This window comes from Loxodonta africana, chromosome 8, assembly GCF_030014295.1.
Source record: "Loxodonta africana isolate mLoxAfr1 chromosome 8, mLoxAfr1.hap2, whole genome shotgun sequence".
NCBI classification, from domain to species: Eukaryota; Metazoa; Chordata; class Mammalia; order Proboscidea; family Elephantidae; genus Loxodonta; species Loxodonta africana.
The window spans coordinates 17,297,699-17,325,050 of NC_087349.1; the positions used below are offsets into that span (position 1 = coordinate 17,297,699).

At 48.8% G+C, this 27,352-nt stretch overlaps 1 protein-coding gene across 15 annotated transcripts in view; it reads left to right on the top strand.

The window, feature by feature from the left end:
• Positions 1–27,352, top strand: part of PLXNA4 (plexin A4) — a 516,957-nt gene that overhangs the window by 275,088 nt on the left and 214,517 nt on the right. Inside the window, exon 4 of one of the 15 annotated variants that reach the window (XM_023539986.2) lies at positions 10,484–10,675. The exons of the other annotated variants lie outside the window; for them this stretch is intronic. Coding sequence (XP_023395754.1) covers positions 10,484–10,600 — 117 coding nt within the window. The 3' untranslated portion in view covers positions 10,601–10,675. Of the gene's footprint in view, positions 1–10,483; positions 10,676–27,352 lie in introns of those variants that run through there. 15 annotated transcript variants of the gene reach the window in all.

The following is a 27,352-nucleotide window of genomic DNA, read 5'->3' on the forward strand; positions in this document are numbered from 1 at the left end:
TTTAGGTTAGTAGTTGAGCACAAACTGTACCACCCGAGAACCTTTGAGAATGCACAGGTGATTAAAAAAAAAAAAAAAAAAAGCTGCTGTTGAGTCGACCCCAACTCATGGCAACCCCTTGTGTGTCAGAGTAGATTTGTGCTCCGTAGGGTTTTCAGCGGCTGTGATCTTTCAGACGTAGATCGCCAGGCCTTTCTTCTGAGGCCCCTCTGGGTGGACTCAAACTTCCAGCCTTTCAGTTAGCAGCTGAGCATGTTAACCATTTGCACCACCAATCCCAAAATCAGGACACACATTCTGAGCACTTCAAGAGGACGATTCTGGAAACTCCAGGACACACATATTTTCTGCCTGAAGGAGATGCTCGGCACCTTGTGTCTGGATATGACTGAAGCCCATTCGCACACTGGGAGGCATGCCATCCGTCACTCCGAACAAAGCAAAGCTATTAACATTCTTATTTATACTACTAATGAAGCTAATTAAATCTGAAACCCAGAAACAGAGCTGGTGTGGTCTAGAATGCTTAGAGAGCAGAAGCTATTTCCATGAGAACATGGCTTTCCTTGTTAGTCTTCTCAGCTGGGTCCTTGGATCCTGCCACCAATGGTAGGGCAAGCAGATGACGAAGAATATGTCAGCCCCACTATCAGCCCTCCAAGGTCTGGCAGCTTCTTCCCTGAGCTGGGAGTCTGTTTATCTCTCTACCAGTGGTTTCCTCTTTCTCAGGAGACAGTAGCCCAGCAACTCCCACTGATCTTGCCCAGTGGCATGTGCTGGCTGGGACATACCACAAACAGACCCCTGCTGCCCCCAGAATGGGAAAAAGGTCTTGAGAGAAGACGACTAAACAGATAGGCTTGCTGTTAGTTGCCTTTGAGTCAGTCCCGACTCATGGCCATCCCCACGATCGGATCGGTTGTGGATCACATGTGAGCCATAGGGTTTTCATTGGTCGGTTTTCAGAAGTAGATTTCCAGGTCTTTCTTCCTAGTCCATCTTAGTCTGAAAGCTCCGCTGAAACCTGTTCAGCATCATAGCAACACACCATTCTCTACTAACAGACGAGTGGTAGTTTCGTATGAGGTACGCTGGCCAGGAATCGAGCCTGGGTATCCTGGGTGGAAGGCAAGAATTCTACCACTGAACCAACAATGTCTTGAGAGTGCAGACCTACAAAATCAGGAGCATGGGTCAGCTTTTATTGCATAGTTGATTCAGTCTCTCATCTTTGGGAGCTTGTTTTCTGGAAGTCTTCATGCCCTGTCCCGTCTTAGAAAGGCTCTGGCAGCGCTGAGATGCCATAAATTCAACTGGTTTGAATGAGAGAAGAACAAACAACGATAGCTTTGTTTCTTGAGCTGAAACTCATCATTTCATGGATAATGTCAGAACTCATCAATTTAATATTAGGGTGACCTTGAGTTTCAACGCTTAAAAAAATAATAATAAGTTTCTATTTTGGCCTCGAAAGCCCCAGAATGAAAGCATTTGAAAACCACTGAGCAAGGCTGACTCATTTAAGGAGAATTAGCTCATGTGATTCAGGGCAGTGGGGAGAGGAGGGTGGGATGTGACATAAACAACGGCTGGTGAACGCAGGCTTCTGAGTCACCGCACCATAGAATAATTAGATTTTAGCCTTCTTAGCAATCACTAACCCAACCCCCTTGCCATAGAAAGAGGAACATTGTTTATTTAGTGTCCTCCCTCCAAAATCAAAACATTCGTATTTTTCACCATCCCCAGAGTCCTAACGTCTGAAAAAGCTCATGGTCACAGTGGAGGATGCCATATAGAAGTGCCCAGCTATGAAGACTGTGCTTAGAGAATAACATAGTATTGTGAGGAGCTGAACAATAGAGTTGGGACATATATATTGTTCCAGGGCAGAGAATTTTCAAAAGATTAGAAAGCAACAAATTTAACTTCACAATAAAACTACGCTGAAGGGAATTTTTTTTCTTTTTTATGATTTAGAAGTCATGGAGGTTTTAACAGTGGCTTGGGTGAACCATCCCAAACATTCACCTGTCATGGCAGATGTGCCGACATTCTGTAAACAGAAAGCTTGGGTAAACAGAACAGCAAAATCAGATTTATAGTGCTGCCTTTTTAACTAGTTGACTTATAATCTGGGTTATCATATGGTCTAAGAATTAGACTCTGTTGAGAGTCCCCCAGTTATATTCCTGTTCAGTACAGATGCCTAGGCCACTGGGCAGCCCCCTCGGTGGGATATCTGATGGGGGGTTTGAAGAAATGTCAGGAAGAACGTTTCTCCTCCAGCCAACGATCTGTGCGCATGAATGGGAGAAGGACATCAGGGCCCCTTCTGTTCCCTTGTTGTTTAAGCTTCAAAGCCCAGTCTCAATTCTGGCCCTAATAGAGTATGTGGTCCCCGAATGTCAACTCCCCCATCTTTGCCTCTAATGGCACAAGAGGGTTACTTAAAATATTTGTAATCAGGCCACAGAATCTGAGGTGTCACTTTCTAAGGAAGCCAAAATCCCATAAAGCAACAGGAAAATGTTCGTACCAAAGGGGATGTCATTGTTGTTAGTTGCCATCAAGCTGGCTCAGACTCAGGGTGACCTCGTGTGTAGCGGAACGAAACATTGCCTGGTCCTGTGCCACCTTCAAGATCCTTGGTGTCTTTGGGTCCACCGTTGAGGCTCTTGTGTCACTCCATCTCACTGAGGGCTTCTCTCATCTCCCCTGACCCTCTGCTTGACCAAACATCATGTCTTCCTCCAGTGTTTGATCTTCCTTGATGACATTTCCAAAGTAAGCAAGCCGTTGTATGGCCATCCTCGCTTTTAAAGAACATTCTGGTTGTATTTCTTCTAAGACTGATTTGTTCATCCTCTTGGCAGTCCACAGTCTATTCAATACTCTCTGCCAACACCACAAAGGGTCTACCTCTTTCTAAACAAAACACTGAGACGTTGTTCCTGAGCCAGAAATGACTACTTTCCACTCCTTGCCATTTAAACAGTCTACGCTGGGCCACAAGAACACCATTAAAAAAGGAGGCATGGTGTAAAAAAAAAAAAAAGTTACAGATGTTATAAAGTCATCACAATTATGAGATGCATTTAATTAGTGAAACGACAGCAGCTAAATGTATGTACAAAACACTTCAATGTTCGAAGTACCTTATAAACATGGGAGAATTAGGCCTTACAAGGCCCCAGATTGGGAGTTCAGCTCTCCATGTAGAAGAAGAAGAAAAAACCGAGGGGCTGATGGTGGGAAGGATTTCTGTGTTGGTGTAGGCTGGGCTTCCTCAACCTGCTGCTGGCGGTATTTATAAGCCGAGGTGCATATTGACGATATCTCAGGATGCCATCCCTGCAGGAACCCTGGGCAATGGGTCAGTGGATGAATTCACCTGCTCACCTCAGTGGACAGGGGCTTCTCCCTGAGGGCCTTCTCCCAGGGCCCCCAAGCCTGGACCGCAACACGTCCTTAAAGAGACCCCACGGTGGCCATGGGCCTCCAGCAGCTGAGCAGAAGAACAGTCAGTCAGCCCACACTGCTCCACACACCCGTTCTCCCTGTGCGGCTTTAGAGGAGTTGGGAAAGGAGGGTCTGGCACCACCCCATTCACAGCCTCCCCTGCCACCCCCTTCTCTCCCTCCTCCGTTGCTTGGTACTTGTTGGTACCTTCCCACCTCCCCCTACCCTCTTCTGCCTCCTGCCTGAGGATCCAGGGGAGACCAGCTCAGCTCAGGGCTGGGAGCAGGTGCAGCAGAAAGGAGGTGGGAAGAGCCCATTATCACCCTGCTGGCAACACTCCACCAAATTAGCCCTCAGGCAGGGAATCCCAGGAACAAGGCTGTTCTGGAGACCCCTGCCCACTGACCCCACCAACCTCACCCAGTGGGGGCTGTTGTGGAGGATAAGGAGACGGCGAAGAAGAGAGAGCTTCTCCTCCCGGTGTGGGACCACAAAGCCGGAAAACTGGGAATGTCCTTTTGAGATGATCATCTAATCCAGTGACTTTTAAATTGTGGAGTGCAGCCCATTAACATGTGGAGAAAGCTATTTACTGAGTCATAACCCTGGTGGCACAGTGGTTAAGAGTTATGGCTGCTAACAAAGAGGTTGGCAGTTTGAATCCACCAGGTGCTCCACGGAAACCCTATGGAGCATTTCTACTCTGTCCTATAGGGTCACTATGAGTCAGAGGCGACTCAACGGCATTGGGGTTGGTTTTTTGGCTTAACCACCATTGTGGAGCCCTGGTGGCACATCGGTTAAGAGCTTGGCTGCTAACCAAAAGGTCAGCAGTTGGAATCCACCAGCCACTCCTTGGAAAGAAACCCTACGGAGCAGTTCTACTTTGTCCTATAGAGTCACTATGAGTCAGAATTGACTCGATGGGAACGGTTTTCGTTTGTTTTTTTTTTTGGGGGGGGGTAACCAGCATTGTATTTAAAGAAGAAGAAGAGAAAAAGAAAGGAAGAAAGACAGAGGGGGAAGTAGCAGCATGGGTGTCACATTTGGATGGAACTCTGACTTCAGTTGTCCAGAAGCTACGTGTCCTGGGTTGCAATGAACCTCTGACGGTAGGTCTCAGACAGAAAGCTGGAATGTGCTATTGTGGCCACACTGCTCCCTTCAGCTCTGACTTCCCGGCAAGCTCCAGGTCCCACTGAGAGCCGCCCAGTTGGAAACGTTTTCTGCAGGAGGAAGCGCCTCCCCTCCCTGGGTGGCAAGCTGGTCTCTTCTACAATCATGCCTCCTGCCAGTACTTCCCTGCCGCCAGCTCTGCTTCCAGCCTGTCTTGATTTCTCTCACTCGATTTCAGAAACCTGACAGCTCTGCATTTAATAATCCCTGATTAAATTCCCCCAGTGAGGAATTTAGGAACCCCAATACTTAGATGAGAATCTGACTAACTTTTCAAGGTGCTTTCTCCCTTTCTCACAGCATCTCATCACTCTTGAACTAGGCCCTGTGTATGTTTAAACAATCACCACCCATCTGTGAGTTTGTCATATTGTGGTAACTTGTGTGTTGCTGTGATGCTGGAAGCTATGACAGTGGCATTTCAAATACGAAGAGGGTCTCCCATGGTGGACAGGTTTCAGCAGAGCTTACAGATTAAGACTAGGAAAAAAGGCTTGGAAATTTACCCAAAAACTAGCCAATGAGAACCCTATAGATTACAGAATATTACCACCGAGACTTTGGCTCACTCACTTTGGATGCATCATCAGGAGGGACTGACTGTTGGAGGAGGAAGGACATCATGTTTGGTAGAGTGGAGGATCAGCAAAGGGTCAATGAGATGAGTTGACATAATGGCCACAAGAATGGACTCAAACACACCTAGGATCATGAAGATGGCACAAGACCAGACAACTGCTGTATTATACATAAGGTCACCATGAGTCAGAGCCAACTCAATGGCAAATAACAACGTGTTAAGCAAGGCTGGCATGGGGATGTTTTTGCTCCTGAACTCATGCATAAAGACCAAGGGTCACAAGAAGGCAAGAAAGGAGAGAACGCTCCTGATTTCAGAGTGGACCAGGTCCCAGGAATGTAATAGGAAAAGGCTGTGACCCATGCAGTGGCTCACCCAAGGTTTCAACTGATGCGATAAGATATTCCATTCCCCGGGCTGAAGGGCTCCCTCATTGTATATAGAGAGCTACCTCATCCTTTCTACACCAGAGATGGACAGAATGGGTCCCTTCAACTCCCTTTGCAGGTTCAGGAAGGCAGATGGAAGAGCCAGGAATTCCAGGGGCCTTTGACATGGTTACTTAGGATTGTTAATAACAAGGAGTTCTTGAACGAAATGTAGATGTCATCTAGCCCAGGCCCTGCATTGTACACAGGAGAAAACTACCCATTGAAGTCCAGGAACTTGCCCACAGTCACCTAGAATTCTGTGCTGAGTGAAGTCTAGAACTCGGGTCTTGGGACCCGAGAGCTCCCTCCACTGTCCCACTAATCCTTGAAGAAGTCATCACCTACTCCTCTGGCACTGTTCCTTCTCCTGTAGGAAAGGGGGAGAGAACACGCTCAGTGGTCCCTGTCTTGGCTTCCTCAGTCTGCCATACAAAGTACCACAAAACAGGTGTTCTGTAAGAACAAAAATTTATTCTCCCACTGTTTGGAGGTAGGAATCAGAAATCAGACATCTGAGCACTCTGAAGGAGAATCTGCTCCATCCCTCCTAGCTTCTGGTGACAGCCAGCGACCCTTGGTGCCCCTTGGCTTGTAGCAGTATCACTCCAATCTGTGCCTCCATGGTCACATGGCCAACTTCCCTCTGTGTCTCCGTGGCTCTCTTTTCTTTTTAAAGACACTGCTCAGAAGGAATTAGGACCTACCCTACTCCAGTACGATCTCACATTGACTGATAACATCTTCAAAGACCCTGTTTCTAAACAAGGCCATATTCACCGGTACAATTCAGTCTACACAGTCACCATTCCATAGGACCCTCACTGCAGTCCAGGTGGTGTGTTGAGCCAGGGCTGCAGGCACGAGGCTGACTTCTGGGTCTGCCCACCGCCTTGGGCAGGAGCTACAAGAGCTGGGACTTTCGGACCCCTACAGGGAACACAGGAGGAAAGCCTGGGAACAATACCCCCACGTTGCTATTAGTAGAGGAACCCTATAAACTGGAGGCTATTACTTCTATCATTGCTGTTATTAGATTTAATGGCTCAGTAAGCAGTGCAGTTGGCCCTAATAGAAAATTCCTCCTGACAACCATCCGTAACCACGAGATCCTGGGGAAGGCAATTGAGAGAAAGGCTCTCACCTTCGCTGGGGAGAGACATGTGCAGGACCCAGACATGATGGCCCGGGTCCCCGAGCAGCTGAGGGTAGGGGGCAGGGCAGGCTGCAGCCCCGATTACCCTTGGCAGCGGCAGGCGCCCTGTCCTTGGCAAAGGTGAGCGTGTGTGCAGTGGAGTGGTGGCCCTTCTGCCAGCCCCCATTGGCAAGGTTCAGGGGCCAGGGCAGGGAGAGACTCCCACATCCATCTTCTTCCGCTCTCAGTAGAGCCCATTAAGAATGTATCTCTGTTTCCCAATTGCTCTTCTATGCTATTAATTTGTGGTTGTATTAATTCCTGCTGTTATTATGCAACTAGGTGATGCAGAACAAAGCTTCTCATTAACATGGCCAGGGAGCTGTTGCTACTGCCAAGGCTGGTTTCCCCACCCTATCCACCGATCTCCGCTCCATCTTGACATGCATGGCGCCTTGAACCTTGAAAAATGACAGACACATCCTGAGACTCAGGCAACAACTTGGAAGTTGGAGTGGCCAGAGGCGTTACAGCCAAAGGAGCAGCTTTTCTACTTTTCTGTCTTTGATTGGCCTTCCTCTTCATTAAAAAAAAAAAAAAAAATTTTTTGTTATACTCTTAAGCAATACCTGCAACCCCTTAAGGCAGGTGTCAGGGTCTGCCTCTGTGATGAGCTGGGATGCGTTGGGGGCACCAGGTGACATTGGCAAGGTAACTAGTGGGGTTCCAGGTGCTGTCTGTGATCTGGGACATATCCTTCCTTGTGAGTCCAGTTGGCTCATGGCCCGGATCTAATCCACAGCTCAGCCACTGGCCCCAACTGACCATGTTATTCATCTAAGGATTTTGATTTGGGCCACACACCTCCTCCCAGCCAAACACCCACACAGTTTGGAGCCCTAAGGTTCCCTCTTGGAATCCCCAGCTTAGCCAATGACTTCGTGATTTTACAGTACAGGATGAGCTGTAAAGAAACATTCAGCGCTCCCAGAGGGTGGAGACACTGCTGTTTGGAAGGACTGAGGGCATGTTTAGCCCTCACTGCCCCCTTGTCCTCTGAATCATTTATTGGTCAGTGAGTTTACTCTGAGGTGGTGATCACTGGAAAAGCTTCAAAATTTCATTCTGATGGTTCCTCGCACCACTGTGAGCCAACCTATTAAGTCACTCCTGGTTGTCCCAAGAGGTCCCTGGGTGGCGAGAGTGGTTTGTGCTCGGCTACTAACAGAAAGGTTGGCGGTTCGAACCCACCCAGCAGCATCTCTGAAAAAAGTCCTGGTGATCTGCTTCCTTAAAGATTACAGACTAGAAAACCCTACGGGGCAGTTCTACTCTGGAACACATAGGGTCACCATGAGTTGGAATTGACTCAACAGCAATGGGTTTGTTCTTGGTTTATGGTTGTGCCAAGTTCTCTGATAGGAGGTGCCTGGGACTGCTGATAGCTCTCCCTCCCAGCTTCGCCTTCTTCCCACCACTCCCCACCTGGGTCCTCTTGCCCTAGCCACACTGCGCATTCCCAGTTGCTCAAACACCTCGGGTCCTTCCCACCTCTACATCTTTGCACAGGCTCTTCCTTCAAACCAGACTCTCCCATCTGTGGAATGCCCACTCCTTCCCTCAGCATCAGCTCAGAGGAGTTTACTCTGCGATCCCTGACCGACACAACCTCTCCCTCCTCCAGCATTCCCATAGCTCATTTTGGAGTTCAGTTACAGCCTCCAACACCCACAGCAACCAGCACTAGTACCAGTGGCTGTTGAGTTGATTCCTACTCATGGTGACCTCATATGTGTCAGGGTAGAACTGTCCTCCATAGGGTTTTCAGTAGCTGATTTTTTGGAAGTAGATCACCAGCCCTTTCATTTGAGGTACCTCTGGGTGGACTCAAGCCTCCAGCCTTTCGGTTAGCAGCTGAGCACACTAACCATTTGCACCACCCAGGGACTACCCACTGTAAACATCCCTTCAAAAATGTTATATCTCATTTAAATAGTTTGCACCCAACACGTAGCACAGTGTTCTGCTTACCGTAAGCTCAGACACATGATGTGAATGCATGATGGAACCAGCCTCTCTGTTTTGCAAGTAGAGCAACTTCATCACAGGGCTCAGAGGTACGGGACCAAGGTATGGAGCAAAGATTCAGTGGAGCAGGACTAGACTGTGGGGACCCTGGCCCCTCTCTGGGGCCCCGCTCACCTGTCAGTATCACCAAATTTCCAGAGGACATCCCGAGGCCAGCAATCAACCAATTTTTATCCCCAAGTCCTTAGATCCCTTGAGAAGGACTGGTGCAAAAAAAAAAAAAAAAATTTTTTTTTCGGTGCAAAGGGCTTGTGAATTGCTGAAGCAACCCAATGATGCCAGGGCCTGTGATGCAAAAGAGCAGGAAACAACTGGAGTCGATGGCTCTGGGCAGAGCTGCCACAATTAAAGGTTGTGCTTAATCAATTCTTTCTGGTCTCTGCCAAGTCAGTGTGTGACAATCATTGGGGTGAGCACAGGCTCTTCCTTCAAACTAGACTCTCCCATCTGTGGAATGCCCACTCCTTCCCTCAGCATCAGCTCAGAGATGCAAAGAGCTGGTGGGGCACACACATGAAGAGCTCACCACCTTCTCATGGAAAAGGGAAACACAAAGACATACAAAGACCCAAAAATACTTACCCAGAAATACTTACTGAGCAAGGTGGGTCGAAGTCAGGCATGAGGGAGGAAGTGACAGTGGGGTTCTGGAAGATTCCAGGACCACTCCAGAAGGGCTGGGGGGAGTGTTAGAAGGTTAAGGTTGGAGCGGGATTTGAGCCCAGATTCAACCTGCAGTAACGGGAGGGCGAGCCACTCCAACTTTGCCTAGAGGTGCTGTCTATGGGCTGACTGTAAGGCAACCTTGGAGCAGAAGTCCCTACTTGAAGGACCATCAGAATTACAGGGTGGGCTTGTTAAAGCTCAGACCACTGAATCCCACTCCAGAGTTTCTAATTCAATAGGTCTGAGGTGGGGCTCAAGAATTTGCATTTCCAACACGTTCTTGGTGAGGCTAATGCTGCTGGACCAGGGGCCACACTTTGAGAACCACTGCCTTAGAGAAACCTAGTGTGCTTACCTGGGAAATGAGCCGGCACGCTGAATCTGAGATCAGAAGTGGCATCACCAGTGGTGGTGGTTGTTAGTTGCTGTCAAGTCGATTCTGACTCATGACAACCCCATGTGTCAGAGTACAACTGCTCCATAGGGTTTTCAAGGCTATGACCTTTCAGAAGCACATCACCAGGCCTGTATTCCATGGCTTCGCTGGGTGGGTTTGTATCGCCAACCTTTCGGTTGGAAGTCAAGCGCCTAGCCATTTGCTCCACCCAGAGACACCTACCAGTGGTTGGGTCTTGGGTAAAGACTACTCCTCTTCTGCAGTGGTGTCTGCCTCTGTATTAGTGTCCTAGGTCTGCCGAGACAAAGTACCACAAACTGGGTGGCTTCTAATAACAGAAATTTATTGCCTTACAGTTCTAGAGGCTATGAATCTGAATTCATGGTGTCAGCAGGGCCATGTTCACTCCAAAGGCTCTAGGGATCCTTTCTTATCTCCCCCAGCTGCTGGTAGCCCCAGGTATTCCTTGGCTTATATTTGAAACATAACTTGATCATCACATGGTCATTTCACCTCTGTGTGTCTCTCCCTTTCTTTTCTTCTTCTATAAGGACACCACTCAGACGGGATTAGGACTCACTCTACTCCAGCGTGACCTTGTGTTAACTGATAACATCTTCAAAGACCCTAATTCCAGACAAGGTGACATTCACAGGTACAGGGGTTAGGACTTCAGTCTATCTTTTTGGAGGATACAATTCCATCTCTAACAACTTCCTGGAGATGTCATGAGCATGATGTGAAATAAGCCTGTGAGGTGCCTGGCACATGGTTAGTGGTCAGTAAAAGCTAGTTGTTATGATAATAGTACTTGTTATTACTCTTACCTGAGCCATTCAGGCAGGTGAGCACAAGGAGGTTCAGCTCTGAGTGTCTGCTCTCTCTCCCTCTCTCTTGCATCTGCCCTCTTGGAAGGATGGGTAGCTGGTACCCAGGAGAGGAGGATACGAGGGACTCTGTGTAGGCCACCCCTGGGGAGACAAACTAAACTGGTAGGAGAGCACCCTCCTCATGAAATGTCTGCTGCCCCAAGTACTGGCGGTTGAACCCCCCATGGAGTCTCATCAGCAGAAGCCCCACCTCCTCAGCAGGAGGTGGAGAGTTGAAGGGGTTCATTATTCTGAAAGCAGGAATAAGACGGTGTCTCTTCCCACAATAGGTGCTGCCAGCAGCCGACCTGGGGTTGGGATGGCTGCATTTACCCCCAAAGCAGGTTACGCCTCTGGGGCTGATGCTGGATGACATGCCCCGGGGGCACAGAAGCCAGCATTCATTGGGTAGCCCTCTCCCTCCCCTGGGCTGACCCACTTATATGCTGGCTCCTCACCCTGCCTTACCCCAATCAGGGGCTCACTCTCTCTCTACCTCAGGCCCCGAGGGTCCTAGGACTGCAAGGGGAGATTGCCTTCTCACAGGGCCCTGGTGGCCCATACTTGGTGAGCTGCGGGGCCCAGGCCTGCAGATCCAGCGCTTTGGGGTGGGTGTGGCAGATACCGGAGTTGTGCGATGCCCTTGGGTCCATAGAGACCACCTCAGACCAGGGACCCATCAACGTTCCCCCCCACCCCCACCCAGCTACCTCCCTTGGTGCTGAGTGGGGAGTAGCACTTTTCTGGGTGTCTCTGGTTGGGCAGCCCTGACATCCCTGGGTGCTGCCCCTCTGTCCTACCCAGGAACTTAGTAGGACTGTCCCTGCCCAGAGAACACACCATCTCCCGTTCCCCATCCCAGGTTTACTACCAGGAAATTCTCTCCAAGGAATTCTCACCCTTTATTCTCAGAATCTGTCAGACCTCATGGGTGCTGGTAGTACTGTCTCCTGAGTCAAGACCCCCACTATCTCACCCTCAGAGGTAGGAGGTGGGGGGCACAAGCCACAGCCACAGAATGCTCCTTTTGTCCCGCTGTCCCCCACACCCAGGGGCCCGGTGAGGTCATGGTGGAGCCTTGGTGGAAAGGAAGGCCGTGGGGGTGGGGGTGGGGGTGACACGGGCCTCAGGATCAGAAACGCAGCTGAGAAGGTGGCTCAAAATAGCTCATGGAGAACAGGCTTCTGCTTGACAGGCTGACAGGGATATGCCTGGAGCCAAAGCCTCCTCTTTGAGCGCTCTGTCTCCTCCTAATTATGGCCTGTCAGGAGGAAAGGGAGCCACAGCCTGCCTGACCCCATGACCCCCTCACTTAGCACGGAAACAGGGCAGTGGGACTAAGTACCCATTAGCAGGGTCAGACGCCACAAGACATGCCTGCTGGAGCCGCAATGGGGAAGACCGTCAAAGGGCCCCTCTGTCCATCGGTCCTCCCCCACACTTCCATGGGAACCGCTGGTGTCCTTCCAGATCACCTGTGTTCCCAGCGGGGCAGGTCTCCTGGTCTCAGCTCAGGAGGAAGCTGGTGCGAGAGGACGAGCTGGCAATTCCTCTACTTCATGCGGGCCCACATGCATAGGTTCACACGCTCTGATACGTTTTTCTTAAAGAGTTGTTAACTCCTATATGAAAAGTCTTTTAAGAGATCTTACACTTAGTATATGGGGGCAGTGGTAGTTCAGTTCCCAGCCAGTGCACCTTCTGAAAACACCTCAGTGGCATCATCACAAATAGTTTTATTTTCTGTTCTGAGAATACATCTCGTTGGGTCTCCTGGTATCATCCCTGAATGAGGAAATCTGACTTCAAGGTGAGTCAACCAGAAGGCTGTGAAGAGAACAGAGGTTGGGGCGGGCTGCTTGGAAGGGCATTGTGACGGAGAAGTCCATGTTTGAGGCCTCCGTTGCCTTGCCCCACCCTGGGGGCTCTGCAGGCCCACATCCACCCCACCCACTACGTGGCCTCCTTCAACACCCTAGAGTGGCTGGCTGGACTGATTCACCTTCCTGATCTGCCCTTAGGAGTAGAGACGTGTCCGAGGGACCTTGAGTAGTAAAATTGCAAAAATTCTACTGCCATCTTTCAGTAATCAACAAACCCCTCACTACTATAGATGGGCCAGACACCCCAACCTTCTTTTGATCATCCCTGCCCACATCCCAAATCCATGGAAAGTTCTAGACACCCTAGAAGCCACTCAGTGGAGCTGGGGTGGTTACATTTGAGCCATAGTCAGAGAGATGGTTTCTTTCTTTTCCTGGCCTGGCTAAAGGGTACCCAGAAGAATGGATCCATTTCGAAGCCCTGGGAGTCCCTGAGGGGTGCACACCATTAATCACTCAGCTACGAACTGAAAAGTCGGTGATTTGAATACACCCAGAGGTGCCTCTCAACAAAGGTCTGGAGATCTACTTCCGAAAAAACAGCCATTGAAAAGCCCTATGGAGCACAGCTCTACTCTGACACACATGGGGTCGCCATGAGTCGGAAGCGACTTGGCGGCAACTAGTTTGGGCTTTTTGGTTTGAGGAGAAGGTGGGGGGCAAGTGGGGCACGGTGTCTGGGTTGCCGCACACATGTTTTTGGTAGTTTGTCAGTCAGAGAAGAGGTGTTCCTGACTTAAATCTTTCGTCTGAGGACGTGAAAAAGGCTCCCAAGGTAGATCCTGCTTCCTGTCACCCGTCATCCCACGTGCAGACGTTTTCCAGGAACCTGTGAGGCACATGTTCCAGACAAATCCTGTTTCACTGGCCCTCTGCAGCACCCAGAGATTCCTTCCAGAATGACTTCCGGGATCCTGGCACCTCTCCCATTAACCTGGGGGACAGGTCATTTAATCTGCAAAATCACTTTTAGGTTATCTGAAGGGGCTCTCCAACCCTTTGCCACTTGGAGTAGCCAACTCTCATTCCTTCCTCACTGTGAAGAGGAGGGCGGTTTATTCTGGCCGGTTTATCCCAAGTAAATCTTGGTTATCTCTGTTTTACATTTTAACGAGAAACATGCACTTTATAATAAGTGCTCAGATTAAACTCCAACATACTCTGAAACCATTAACCTGAAGGAATTGTAACGATAAATTAAACATATTAATGAAGCTGTACTACAAGCTGGAAATTTGTTAGGTAAATTGTAGCATTATTAACAACCAACTTGACTTATCACAATCTGTCATTGGAGGGAAGTGAACTAAAACAGTGATTACATGACGTGCAAACCCTGCCAGAATAAATAAAAACAGAGATGATTGTTACCAGGAAATGTGGATCTGTTAGGACATTTCCATGGGAGACCAAACCTGGCAGATCTGTGTAAGTTTTCCCACTTGTCTCTCCCTCCTTCCTGTTTTTCTCCTCCTCTTCCCTTCACGCTCTTCTTAGAAGGATCTTAACCCATTGCCATCAAGCTAACTCTGACTCGTGACAATTCCATGTGTGCCAGAGTAGAACTGTGCTCCATAGCATTTTTAATGACTGATTTTTTGAACGTATATTGCCAGGCCTTTCTTCCAAGGTGCCTCTGGATGGACTTAAACCTCCAAACTTTCAGTTGGCAGCCCAGTGTGTTAACTGGGTTTATACCGACCAGGGACTCCAGAAGGATCTTAGCATCCCTGTTTTGGGTTGACTGGTCTCCGTCTCTGTTCTCAGGTCTTCATTAACTTTCTAGATGAAGCACAGTTTTATAAATAAGGTAAACCTCTCCGAGGCCCTTCTTGCATGTTGTTTTCCTGTCTGGATTATCCTGCGTGACAGCACAGCCTGGCTCCATCTCAGCCCTCAGGCACAGGTTGGCATTATTTGCAGCTGAATTAGTTTGCGCCTCATGTAGACTCACAGAATCTTATGCTTGGAGGCACCACAGGGATAAGAAATCCTCACTCCCAAATGGTGACACTGAGGCACGGACAGTGACATCTTTCCAACAGCCTCCCAGATATTGAAGTGGCAAAAAGGAAGCTTGCAAGTCTTCCCAAGGTGACATCCGTGCATTAGATCAACAGTTTCTCAATCTTGGGTTCAGATCATTTACCAGACCTGGCAGAGCAGCCACAGTCTGAGCATGGTCCGTGCTGTGGTAGCCCAGCAGGTCCAGGGCCAGTACCTGCTTCAACCAACAGGAAGATCTCTACTACAGCCTCAGCGTGGACACTCCCGTGAGCACACGCAAGCCTTTCCTCTCTCCCAGCCCACAGGGCCCCGTGACTGACCAGTGGTGTCACGTTGAACACGAGTTACAGAGAAATGGGCCAGGAGGGTGATGCTAGAGGAGTCCCTGATGCAATGACACCCTGCACAGCAGAGCCACCTTCCAGGAGGAGGACCCAGGAGACCTGTTGGTGGGTGGGGGGGCAGGGACGTGGGGGAGCTGCTAGAAATGTCCTGAGAGATTTCGGGTGGTCCCAGTCCAGGCCTCTGAATTGGGGATTTGATGTTGAAGACTTCACTTCCAGGGCCTTGGGGATTAAAAAAAAAACACCAGCTGCCATCAATTCTGACTCATAACGACCCTATAGAGGGCAGAGTAGAACTGCCCCCTAGGGTTTCCAAGGAGCGGCTGGTGGATTTAAACTGCCAACCTTTTGGTTATCAGTCAAGCTCTTAACCACTAACTCCTCAGATCAACATGAAGATTAAATGAGATGGTGCAAGTACACTCCACTTTGTAAAACTAAATCCTACTTGTCTCGAATAGGAGAATGGTTACTAATTCTGGCCCATCGACATAGCCCCCTCTTCACATTGTCTGAAGAAATAGGAAAAGATTAGTTATTTCTTCCCTCACCCCCTTCCCCTCAGCGTAGACACATGAGGCAAATCCCCAATACGGGGGCAGGGTGGTGAGAGAGGAGGACATGCTGTGACTGTAGACAGGAGAGGAGAAGAGAAGAGAGGAGAGGGTCGGGTGGGGAAACAGTGGCACAAAGGAGGCGATCATTTTTCGCTTCTTTTGCTGGAGTGTCTTTGTCTTTGTGGCTGGCCAATTTAACAGAGCTGACAGATCATGGGAAGCCAGCAGCTGGAGAAGACAAGCCCTGGGACTCCTGGGAGAAAAGCCAGTACCAAAGAGACACACGAAGAGGCGTGTTGGTGATCACAGTCCTATTGTCGCCAGCTGCCGTAGAGTTGTCCCCCGAATTATGGCGACCCCATTCACGATGGGACAAAAAGCTGCCTGGTCCTATGCCACCCCCATAATCGATTGTGGATCCAACCACAGGGTTTTCACTGGCTGATTTTCAGAAGCAGATAGCCAAGCCTTTCTTCCTAGTCTTAGTCTGGAAGCTCTGCTGAAACCTGTTCAGCATCATAGCAACATGCAAGCCTCCACTGACAGACGGGCGGTGTCTGTGCATGAGATATATTGACTGGGAATTGAACCCAGGTCTCCTGCATGGAAGGCCAGAATTCTACCACTGAACGATCACTGCCTCGACCACAATCCTGGAACCCTGGAATCTTCCCCTCATGCTCCTCGACCCCTCGACTTCTGGTTTCACCAGGGCATCTGTCTATTGGGTTGCATGAATCATCCGTGAGCCCCCAGCAATGTACATGTAGAGGTGATTTATAGCCAGATTTGGGGGAGAGGGTTGGCTGGGCAAGGTGAACTCACGGGGATCACGGCGCAGTGGCCACCTGAGTTACGTGTCTCTCCTTCCATAGATCTCTTCCCTCCGTGAATTTCCATTATGTCACCTCGTGTATTTCACTAGGTGCCAGAGGAGGATACTCGGATAGAAACGTTCCCCCTCCTCAACCTGGTATTTCAGAGCTTCAGGCCTCCCTGGCTTACGTGGCCACGGGGGACCCCAGAGACGGGGTGCATCAACTGCGTTATCCAACATATGAATAGATCTAAACATCACAGCAAGCTGAGCCCCAGGACTGTGATCTCCAGTCCTGGTTTTGTGACGTCCCTTTCTTCCCGAGTGTCTCTGGTTGTTTCAGAGAGCGACCCAATGATCTCCTAAATTCCTGAAGCAAAATAAGCCACAATAGTTTAAAAACACGCAGTGCACGATAAGGTTAAGAAGAGGGGATGGTGCTTTTCACTAAAAAGGCGCAGCGATGAAGCGGTTCCATTCCTGAATGACCAGGCGCCGTTTGGGGTGGGGATCTGGGGAGCTGGCCTGAGAGGTGACATTGTGTGCAGCTCTTTGCTGAGGAGGCAGGCTGGTTGCAGGTCAGGACTTTCAGCCCCACTCTGGTTTTGCTGTGCAATCGCAAGAAGGGGGCCACAGCCTCTCACAGTCCTGACGCTCCATTTAGGAGAATGGCGATGAATAAGGCAGCCTTTTTAGGGAATTTGAACTCGAGCCTTCGTCTAGCAAGTCTGGACTCCGTGCAAATTGCGTCTTCGCAGCCAAGGTTTCCTGGTTTCTCCAGTAGTTTCCCTTTGCCTCACCGTATTCATTTTGACTGCATATTTTTTTGTCGCAGCAATTGTATTGTTAGTAGCCATCGAGTCAGCTTCAACTCTGACTCGCTGTACAACGGAAAGAAACCTTGCCCGGTCCTGTGCCATTTTCAGGATCATTGGTATGCTCCGGTCCATGGTTGCGACCACTGTGTATCCTGAGTACCTTCCAACCCAGGGGTCTCATCTTCCGTCTTTATACTGGACAATATTCAGTTGTGATGCATAGGATTTTCGTTGGCTCGTTTTTGGAAGTAGATTGCCAGGCCTTTCTTCCTAGTCTGTCTTAGTCTAGAAGCTCTACTGAAACCTGTCCACCATAGAAGAGCATGCCGGTATAGCTATACTGATGGCACAGCCTCCAACATCATGTTGTTGTTAGCTGCTGACAAGTCGGTTCTGACTCATAGTGACCCCATGTACAACAGATCAAAACACTGCCTGGTCCTGTGGCATCTTCACAATTATTGCTATGCTTGAGCCCGCTGTTGTAGCCACGGTGTCAATCCGTCTCATTGAGGATCTTCTTCTTTTTTACTGACCCTCTACTTTACCAAGCACGATGTCCCTCCCTCTCCAGGGGCTGATCCGTCCTGATAACACGTCTAAAGTATGTGAGATGTAGCCTTGCCATCTTTGCTTCTAAGGAGCATTCTGGTTGTACTTCTTCCAAGACAAATTTGTTCATTCTTCTGTCAGTCCATGGTATATTCAATATTCTTTGCCGACACCACAATTGAAAGGCGTCAATTCTTCTTTGGTCTTCCTTACTCATTGTCCAGCTTTCACATGCATATGATGTGATTGAAAATACCATGACTTGGGTCAGGTGCACCTTAGTCTTCAAGGTGACATTTTTGCTTTGCAACACTTTAAAGAGGTTCTTCTGCAGCAGATTTGCCCAATGCAATATGTCTTTTGATTTCTTGACTGTTGCTTCCATGAGTATTGATTTTAGGTAAAATGAAATCCTTGACAACGTCAATCTTTTCTCCATTTATCATGATGTTGCTTATTGGTCCATTTGTGAGGACTTTTGTTTTCTTTATGTTGAGGTATAATCCATACCGAAGGCTGTGGTCTTTGATCTTCATCAGTAAGCACTTCAAGTCCTCTTCACCCCAACATCATAAAAAAAAAAAAAAAAAGTGGTTTTTCATAGCTACATGCAATTCACCACAGTATGACAAACTGATGGATGGGTGGTGGAACTGTACTGTCACTGTGCCCAATTTGGCAACTGAGAGGAAAAAGGCACAGAAACTAGGTGGTAACTTGCCCAGACCTCAATATAGTTGCACAGATAGACAAACGTACTATCTCTGGTTTTGGCCCCTCCTTCTGGGAGTGGAATGCTCAGGCTTACCACTTCTCCTCCTTCCCCCTTGGCTGGCCTTTCTCACACCTGTTTGGGCTGTGCCATCTCTCCAGGGACTTGGGGCTGGCCCAGGAGGTGGCCCACATGCACACAGGTCCCCCAGGACTTGGACCTGCGCTCTCTCCAAAGTGCTTTCTGCTCCTCCCCAGCCTACCACAGAAACAGTCCTGAAATCCTTTCTTGACCATTTACGAGACTCCAACATGGGTCCCCCGGGCACCCTGTCTCTCTGCCTTCCTGCAGGCCTGTCTGCTCGTGCGCGCTGACATAGCAAACGCGCACAGCGCCCAGCGTTGCAGCTCAGCGTTGCTTTGAGCAGCCCCTTGCAGGGATCAGCAGCGTGGCAAACAGATGTCAGAGGTGACCTGCCATCTCCTGTTCCTGGGAGTTGCTCATTCCCTGGGTCAGGGAATATGTGTGGAGACTGTCACAGCCAGTGCCAGGAGCAGCCAAGAGGTTGTCACTGGCATCTCCCTGGGAATTGGACTGTGCTTTTAAAAAAATTAAACAGCTTGCCTAGAACACAGACACGCTCGGGTAACTGCAGATCTTACGTTCCCGCAGACCCGGGGTTTGACATCCTTGCCTTCAGCAGCTTGGCAGATAGAAAAATAACAGTTTGTTTTGTGTGTGATCAGAGTTAACTTAACCAACCCCTGCCAAGCTCTTCTCTTTGTCAGGAGAAAGAGCTGGAGGGAGGTAAGGGCATTGCAAGTGTGTGTGAGGGGGTGGCGGGGAGCTAGGTGAGAAGAGACAGCAAGAAGGGAATGTCTGGGGAGGCGCCGGCTGGTGAGTGTGGATGAGTTGATGCCCTGGCAGCCTGCACCGGTTCAGGATGGAGGTGGAGAAGGGCGCTGGAGGGGTATGCCTGGAACAGGGGGCAGAACATCAACAGAATCCCTTGGCAACAAGTGCTATGACTGGCCACTGGCATTCCCAGTTCGCCCAGCCTTCCTTTCCCCTAGGCCAGTGCCTCCCAAACTTTACATGCAACCAGGTCGCCTGGATTAAAAACAGTTGCTGTCGTCCATCCCAACTTATGGTGACCCTTTGTGTCTTGGTGTTTTCAGTGGCGGATTTTATTCAGAAGTAGTTTGTCAGGTCTTTCTTCCAAAGCACCTCTCGGTAGACTCAATCCTCCAACCTTTAGTTTAGCAGCCAGGTGGTTTGACCCTTTGTACCCTTTGCAATGTTAAGCACACATTGCTGGCGCCACCCCCATAGTTTCTGGTTCAGTAGGTCAGGGGTGAGGCTGGAGGATTTGCCTCTAACAAGTTCCCAGGTGATGCTTGTTATGAATGGAATTGTGTTCCCAAAAAAGATAGGTCGAAGTCCTAGCCCCTGTACCTGTGAACGTGCCCTTGTCTGCATGTGGGGCGGGTCCTGATTCTATATGGCTGCTGTGCTTTTAAAATAGGAAAGATGGCCATGTGACGATGGAACATACAGCCACAAGCCAGGGATCACCTGGGGCGGCTAGAAGCTAGAAGAGACAAGGAAGGCTCTTCTCCTAGGGTGGGCAGAGCAAGCAGAGCCCTGACCACACTGTGAACTCAGAATTCTGGCCTCCAGAACTGTGAGGCAGTAAGTTTCTGTTGTTTACAGCCATCCAGTTTGTGGTATTTTGTTACAGAAGCCCCAGGACACTAACATGAGGCTGGTCAGGGAACCCCACTTTGAGAACCACTGCACCAGGGAAGCCAAAAAGCTGACTTGCTTTAAAACTCTTCTAAGCTGGGCAGTCCACCAGGAACTATATGACTGGGCTTTCTTACTGAGCACACCAAAAGAAAGAACTTCTTCCCTTTCACAACTCGTGGAACATACATATCCTACCCACACTGTATGCCTCTGGAGTTCTTTGGGAGGATACTTTTCCCACTGGAAATATTTGCTTCCCTCCACTGGGGATTTGTGTAACCGTAAAAGGTCAAAGAAATGTTTTTTGAAGCAAAATAGCTGGGGTATCAGGCAAAACCAGAGGTGCCCCTTGTACCCAAAAGAAAACAAAAAAAATCCATTGCTGTCGAGTTGATCACAACTCATAGTGACCCTATAGGATAGAGTAGAACTTCTCTGTAGAGTTTCCAAGGAGCGGCTAGTGGATTTGAACTGCTGACCTTTTGGTTAATAGCTAAGCTCTTAACTACTGTGCCACCAGGGCTCCAGCCAAACAGAATGCGCCCAACAATAAAGCCTGCTACCCAAGAATGGTGTGCCAGACAGGCTCCCACAAATTACGTATTTTCACATAGTATTTCTCAAAATTTGTATTAACCCACTGCTGTTGAGTAGATTCTGACTCATAGCAACCCTATAAGACAGAGTAGAACTGCTCCATAGGGTTTCCAAGGAGTGCCTGGTGGATTCGAACTGCCAACCTTTTGGTTAGCAGCCAAACTCTTAGCCACTTCGCCACCAGCGTTTCCAAAATCTGTATAACCAACCACAAATTTAAACACACGTAACGATTCAGCATGCATTCCACAACTGAGAACACGTGGTATCCACAAAAAATTCAAAGCAGAAAATAATTGGGTCTTGAAAGGGGTATTCATATGAAAGGCAGTTCTGTGCCTGGGGAAGCACAGAGACCCTAGCCTGCTCTCACCCCCCCCCCCCACTTTTGGGAGGTGAGGACGGGTTGGAGCAACTTTGGTTAACAGGGTCTTAGAGTTTGATTGCGATGTTGTCTTAGGAGCGTCTAGTATGACCATTCCGAAGGCATCTGATGTCCTACTGACTTTCAAAGGCATGCCCTGTTCCCCAAAGGTATCTGTGGTTTAGCTTTAGGCTGACTGCAGACCCTTGCTCAGAGGCCACCAGGCACCACCCCTGCCCAAGGCAGTCCCAGTCAGGTGGCGGGAAGGCAGAGGCTCAGAGTCAGAGAGGATGGAAGTGCAGGGCTCCTTGCACTGTTTCAGCAGAGTCCTCCACTATGAAGGTGGGAAGGGTACTGAGCAAGTCAGAGGCCCAATGGTATAAAAGGAAGGCTGTGATGGCAGCTAGGCAGCTATGAGAAAACCTTCTTAAGGAGCAAGAAATCCAATGATCTTAGAGCACCCAGAAAAAGGGAAAAGCAAGGTGTTTCTTAAGAACGCGCATCTCAACTTCATGGTGGAGGAATGCAATGGCCATGCGTTTGAAGAAGAGGAAACAGATGGAGAGGATTGCAAATTAAGTGAGGCCTTAGGAGTCCCTGGTGGTGTAAATAGCTAAAATACTTAGCTGCTAACCAAAAGGTTGGTGGTTCAAGTCCACCCAGAGGCACCTTGGAAGGCAGGACTGACCATCTAATTCTGAAAAATCAGCCATTGGAAACTCTGTGGGACACAGTACTACTCTGACACACGTGGAGTCACCAAGAGTCAGAACTGACCTCAGGGCAACTGGTGTGGGAATAGCCTTAGTCAGTCTTAGTGTAAAGCCCTCACCTCAATACCTGGGACACTCTAATTTTCTACAGGTACTCCCTGACTTTTTTTTTTTTTTTTTTGTACATTCTATCTCTCATAATAAGTACTACATACAACGTTAAAATATACCTGTGAATTTATATGTAATGTTTCTGTTATGAACTGAATTCCAAAACCACTAAACCCAGTGCCTTGGAGTCAATTCTGACTCATAGCAACCCCACAGGGTTTCCAAGGCTGTAAATCTCTGTAGAAGCAGACTGCCACATCTTTCTCCCATGGAGCTCCTGGTAGTCTTGAACCACTGACTTTTGCCCAGCAGTCGATCACTTTAACCACTGCACCACCAGGACTCCTTGTAGATTGAATTGTGTTCCCCCAAAATAACTGTTGTCAGTCCTGACCTCTATGCCAGTGGTTATGGTCCCATTCGGGAATGGGTTATCTTTGTTGTGTTAATGAGGCAGGATTAGTGTAGGGCGGATCTTAAGTCAATCTTTTTTGAGATATAAAAGAGATTAAACAAGCGAGCAGAGCACAGATGGTGTAAGATAGATGCCAAGCTACATGAACATTGCCCAGGAGCAGAAGCTTAGAAGAGTCAAGGACCTCCCTCCAGAGCTGACAGAGAGAGAAGCCTTCCCCTAGAGCTGGCACTCTAACTGTGAACTTCTAGCCTCCTAAACTATGAGAAAATAAATTTCTGCTTGTTAAAACCACCCACTTGTGGTATTTCTGTTATAGCATCACTGGGTATTTATTTATGGCTATTCCCAAGAAAGGTGATCCAGCCAAACGTGGAAATTATCAAATGATATCGTTAATATCACACGCAAGCGAAATTTTGCTGAAGATCATTCAAAAGCAGCTGCAGCAATATATTGACAGGGAGTTGCCAGAAATTCAAGAAGGATTCAGAAGAGGACGTGGAACCAGGGGTATCATTGCTTATGTCAGAGGGATCCTGGATGAAAGCCGAGAAGACCAGAAGGATGTTGACCTGTGTTTTATTGACTATGCAAAGGCATTCGACTATGTGGATCATAACAAATTATGGATAACATTGTGAAGAATGGGAATTCCAGAACACTTAATTGTGCTCATGAGGAACCTTTACATAGATCAAGAGGCAGATATTCGGACAGAACAAGGGGATACTGAGTGGTTTAAAGTCAGGAAAGGTGTGCGTCAGGGTTGTATTCTTTCACCATACCTACTCAGTCTGTATGCTGAGCAAATAGTCCAAGAAGCTGGACTATATGAAGAGGAACAGGGAGGGCATCAGGACTGGAGGAAGACTCATTAACAACCTGCATTATGCAGATGACACAACTTGCTTACTGAAAGTGAAGAGGACTTGAAGCACTTACTAATGAAGCTCAAAGACCACAGCCTTCATTATGGATTACACCTCAACATAAAGAAAACAAAAATCCTCACAACTGGACCAATGAGCAACATCATGATAAACGGAGAAAAGATTGAAGTTGTCAAGGATTTCGTTTTACTTGGATCCACAAAAAAACACCCACGGAAGCAGCAGTCAAGAAATCAAAAGATGTAATGCACTGGGAAAATCTGCTGCAAAAGACCTCTTTAAAGTGTTGAGAAGCAAAGATGTCACCTGGAAGACTGAGGTGCACCTGACCCAAGCCATGGTATTGTCAATTGTCTCATATGCATGCGAAAGTTGGACAGTGAATAAAGAAGATGGAAGAAGAATTGATAGCTTTGAATTGTGGTGTTGGTGAAGAATGTTGAGTATATCATGGACTGCCAAAAGAACGAACAGGTCTGTCTTAGAAGACGTAAAATCAGAATGCTCCTTGGAAGCGAAGATGGTGAGATTGTATCTTACATACTTCTGGACGTGTTGTCAGGAGGAATCAGTCCCTGGAGAAGGACATCACGCTTGGTAAAGTAGAGGGTCAGCAAAAAAGAGGAAGACCCTGAACAAGATGGATTGACACAATGGCTGCGACAGTGGGCTCAAGCACAACAAGGATTGTGAGCGTGGCGCAGGACCGGGCAGTGTTTCGTTCTGTGGTACGTAGGGTCGCTATGAGTCAGAACTGACTGGACGGCACCTGACAACAACAACATCACTGGATAACTAAGACAATTTCCAACCTCAAAAGGCAAATGAAGACCAGATTTACAAAGATACTGATAGTAAAAGGCAATAATAATGAAAACTAAAAAAAAAAAAAAAAAAACAGAGGTATTCAGCTTACATCGGAACCAACTTCCTTCAGAGGAAGACCCTCAATGGGATGGATTGACACAGTGGCTGCAGCAATGGGCTCAAGCATAACAATGATTGTGAGGATGGTACAGGATCGGGCAGTGTTTTGTTCTGTCGTACATAGGGTCGCTATGAGTTGGAACTGAGTTGAGGGCACCTAACGATAACAATAACACAACAGAGCCAACTTACAGCAGAGTCATGGGAACGGAACCCTGTCATAAGTCGAGGACTACCTGTGTTTCTCGAAGCGGGTTTCCCCAGCCACTGCATGGGAGTCATCAGTGGTGCTTACAAGGAATACAAGTTCCTGGGCTCCACCTCAGATAGGCTAAGCTAATCCAGGTGGACAGGCCGGGGAAGCTGCATTTTACCCACTCTCCTGGTGGATTTTATGCCCGCTAAGTTTGAAAACCATTACTGCGGATGCTTGGTATACGTTCATAGGCTTTCCCTTTCTTAGGTAAAATTTTGGGGAATGGGAGAGACGAGGGAGAGAAGAGGGAATTTCAGAAGAGCTTTTGGATGTCTCTCCCCAAGTCATCTTTCCCAGGACATTTGTGTGGGCCACCCCTGGGCGCATTGGGACACGCATTCCCTCCCACATTCAACTGTCCTGACCAGTGTTGTGGGGCCAGTGATCACAGTACTGGAATCACCAGCTGGCGCAGCTTCGCCACCTACTGGATGTATGGGGAGATGCAGGATTGAAGACATTGGTTAAAGAGCAGCTTCAGAAAACATGCGTGCGCGCACGCACACACACACACACACACACACACACACGCTGCAGAGCAGGGCCCCCCTGATCCTGGCTAGCCTGCAGCAGCAGCTGTTGGCTCACCTGTTGTCACCAGTACAGATGCATTCTACTTCTCGGTTCAGGGACGGATGAGGCTGGAGTAGGAGAGCAGAAGGCAAAGGAATGATAACCAGGGACTCTGAAAAGACTTCCTCTTCTCCCCTTGCCTCCTGTTTTCGGGTGAAGAACACAGGAGGTAAAGATGAAAAAAAAAAAAAAAAGAGTTGTGGAAAAGTGCATTCCGCAAGGGTGGGGAAGGGAGGCATTCCTTGGGTCCCAGCCTCAGGGGAGGGGTGAGAAGGGAAGGCAGGAGGACATGAGAGGCTGAATGGACGGGCAGGCAGCCCACCCCTCCCTCAGCCAGGCTCCCGGGCAGCCAGAAAGTGGTCCCAGACTGATATCATATGCCCCCTAAAGGCCCTGGCTTTTGGGGAGTATTGTGCTCTTTTCTGCCTCAGTTTCCCTTTAGTGAGCAGATGAGGCTGGGGAGTGAATAAATGCATACTACTGCCTCAAAACGTTGCCAAAGGGTGAGGTCAAAGTCTGGCCTCCTCCAGTGGTCAGAGGGCAGGTGTGTGCACAGGTCTCACCTGTCTGGCTAGGCAGGGCCCTGGAGCCCCCCAGAGCCCTGCAGAGGAGCCCTGGGCAGCCCCGCCTACCGGCCCTCCCACCTGCCTTCAGCTCACCTGTGGTGTGCAGGGTGAACTTCTGACCTTGTCTTGTCTCAGTCCATGACCTCATGTCAAAACCACTCCTGGACTGGGTTTCACTGACCGGGTTACCTCAGGTCTTCAGGGAAAACCGGGCACAGCCGTTCCCAGGAGTCACAGATTCTTGAGCTCCGAGAGAATGCTTTCTGGCCTGTAAACTCTACCCGCCTTGCTCCGCCTGGCTGGTTCTCCTCCCCCAGCTCTTGGCTTTCTTCCCTACCCTTTCCTGAAACAGCTTGCCAGGCGTAACCTGAACCAGCTCAAGAGAGGAACAGGCTGGGACCCTCCTTGGGGATTTGCTGGTGGCTGTAGAGAGGTGGTGTCCAGGCACTGTGGCACTGTCCTTCACTTGTGGCTCCTGCACATGAGTTAGTTATCATGGAACCACTGTGGCTCAGCGCGGGCAAGCAAATGGATACCGAATGCCACAGAACATAAGCAGTCAGGGCAGAACTTGGATCCAGCTGTAGTGAATCACAGAGCTGTAGATCGAATCCAGTCCAATCCCAGCCAAACCAACCAACGCCACCCCACCCCACCCCAACACAACCCAGCCCAATACAATGCAATCCAGTAACTAAGCCCATAGCAACAGGCATTTTCCTAGTGCCTTCTTTACTCATCTCACTGTGCGTTGATGGAGCTGGGGAAGTGGAGGGCTAAGCGATTGATGTCTCTGGTCAGACCCCCAATTCCTTACTTAAAAGATTGTTAACAGGAGGTTACACTCCAAGGCAGCATGGTGAGGGCAATAGACTCAGCAACGAAGCGAACGGTGAAACTATAGCAGTGCCAGGAATTTGGGGGGTTATTTAACACCCATGTTTTAGCTCCTCATCTGCTGGAGGGCTGTGGGCTAAAGACAGACATGTGACTAGCCTGTCTCGCCACACCACTGCGAGAACACCTGATATAATGTACCCAAAAACCCTACCCAAAGTCGGAAGCACTAAACTATTTTTAGTCAAGTAGATACCTTTATAAGGTGCCCTGCTGGCACAGTGTTTAAGCATTCGACTGCTAACCCACCCGGTCGCTCTGTGGGAGAAAGACCTGGTGATTTGCTCCCATAAAGATTACAGCCTAGAAAACCCTATGAGGCAGTTCTGCTCTGTCACATGGGATGGCTCTGAGTTGAAATCAACTTGACGGCATCTAACAACAACCCAACAACAGATATTTTATTAAAAAAACAAAAGTTGCTGTGGCGTCGACACTGACTCATGGTGACCCCATGTGTGTCAGGGTGGAACTGTGCTCCAAAGGGTTTTCAACGGCCGAGTTTTTGGAAGGAGATTTCTAGGCCTTTCTTCTGATGGATTCAAACCTTCAACTTTTCAGTTAGCAGCTGAGGATTTGGGGTCTCTACCCCACAGAACTTAATCAGGGAAGTGGCGTGAACAAACAAAATGATGGTACAAAGTCTATCACTTTCCACGTGTCTGTACTGGTTGATTCTGTTTCTATTAAGAGCACCAAGGTTTTCCAGACCTCCAGTTAGAGAGCTTGCTGTGAAGAAATGTGCCATTCGCTTACCCAAGCACAAACTACAGGAGAACCGGGATGGTGAGGATGGCTCA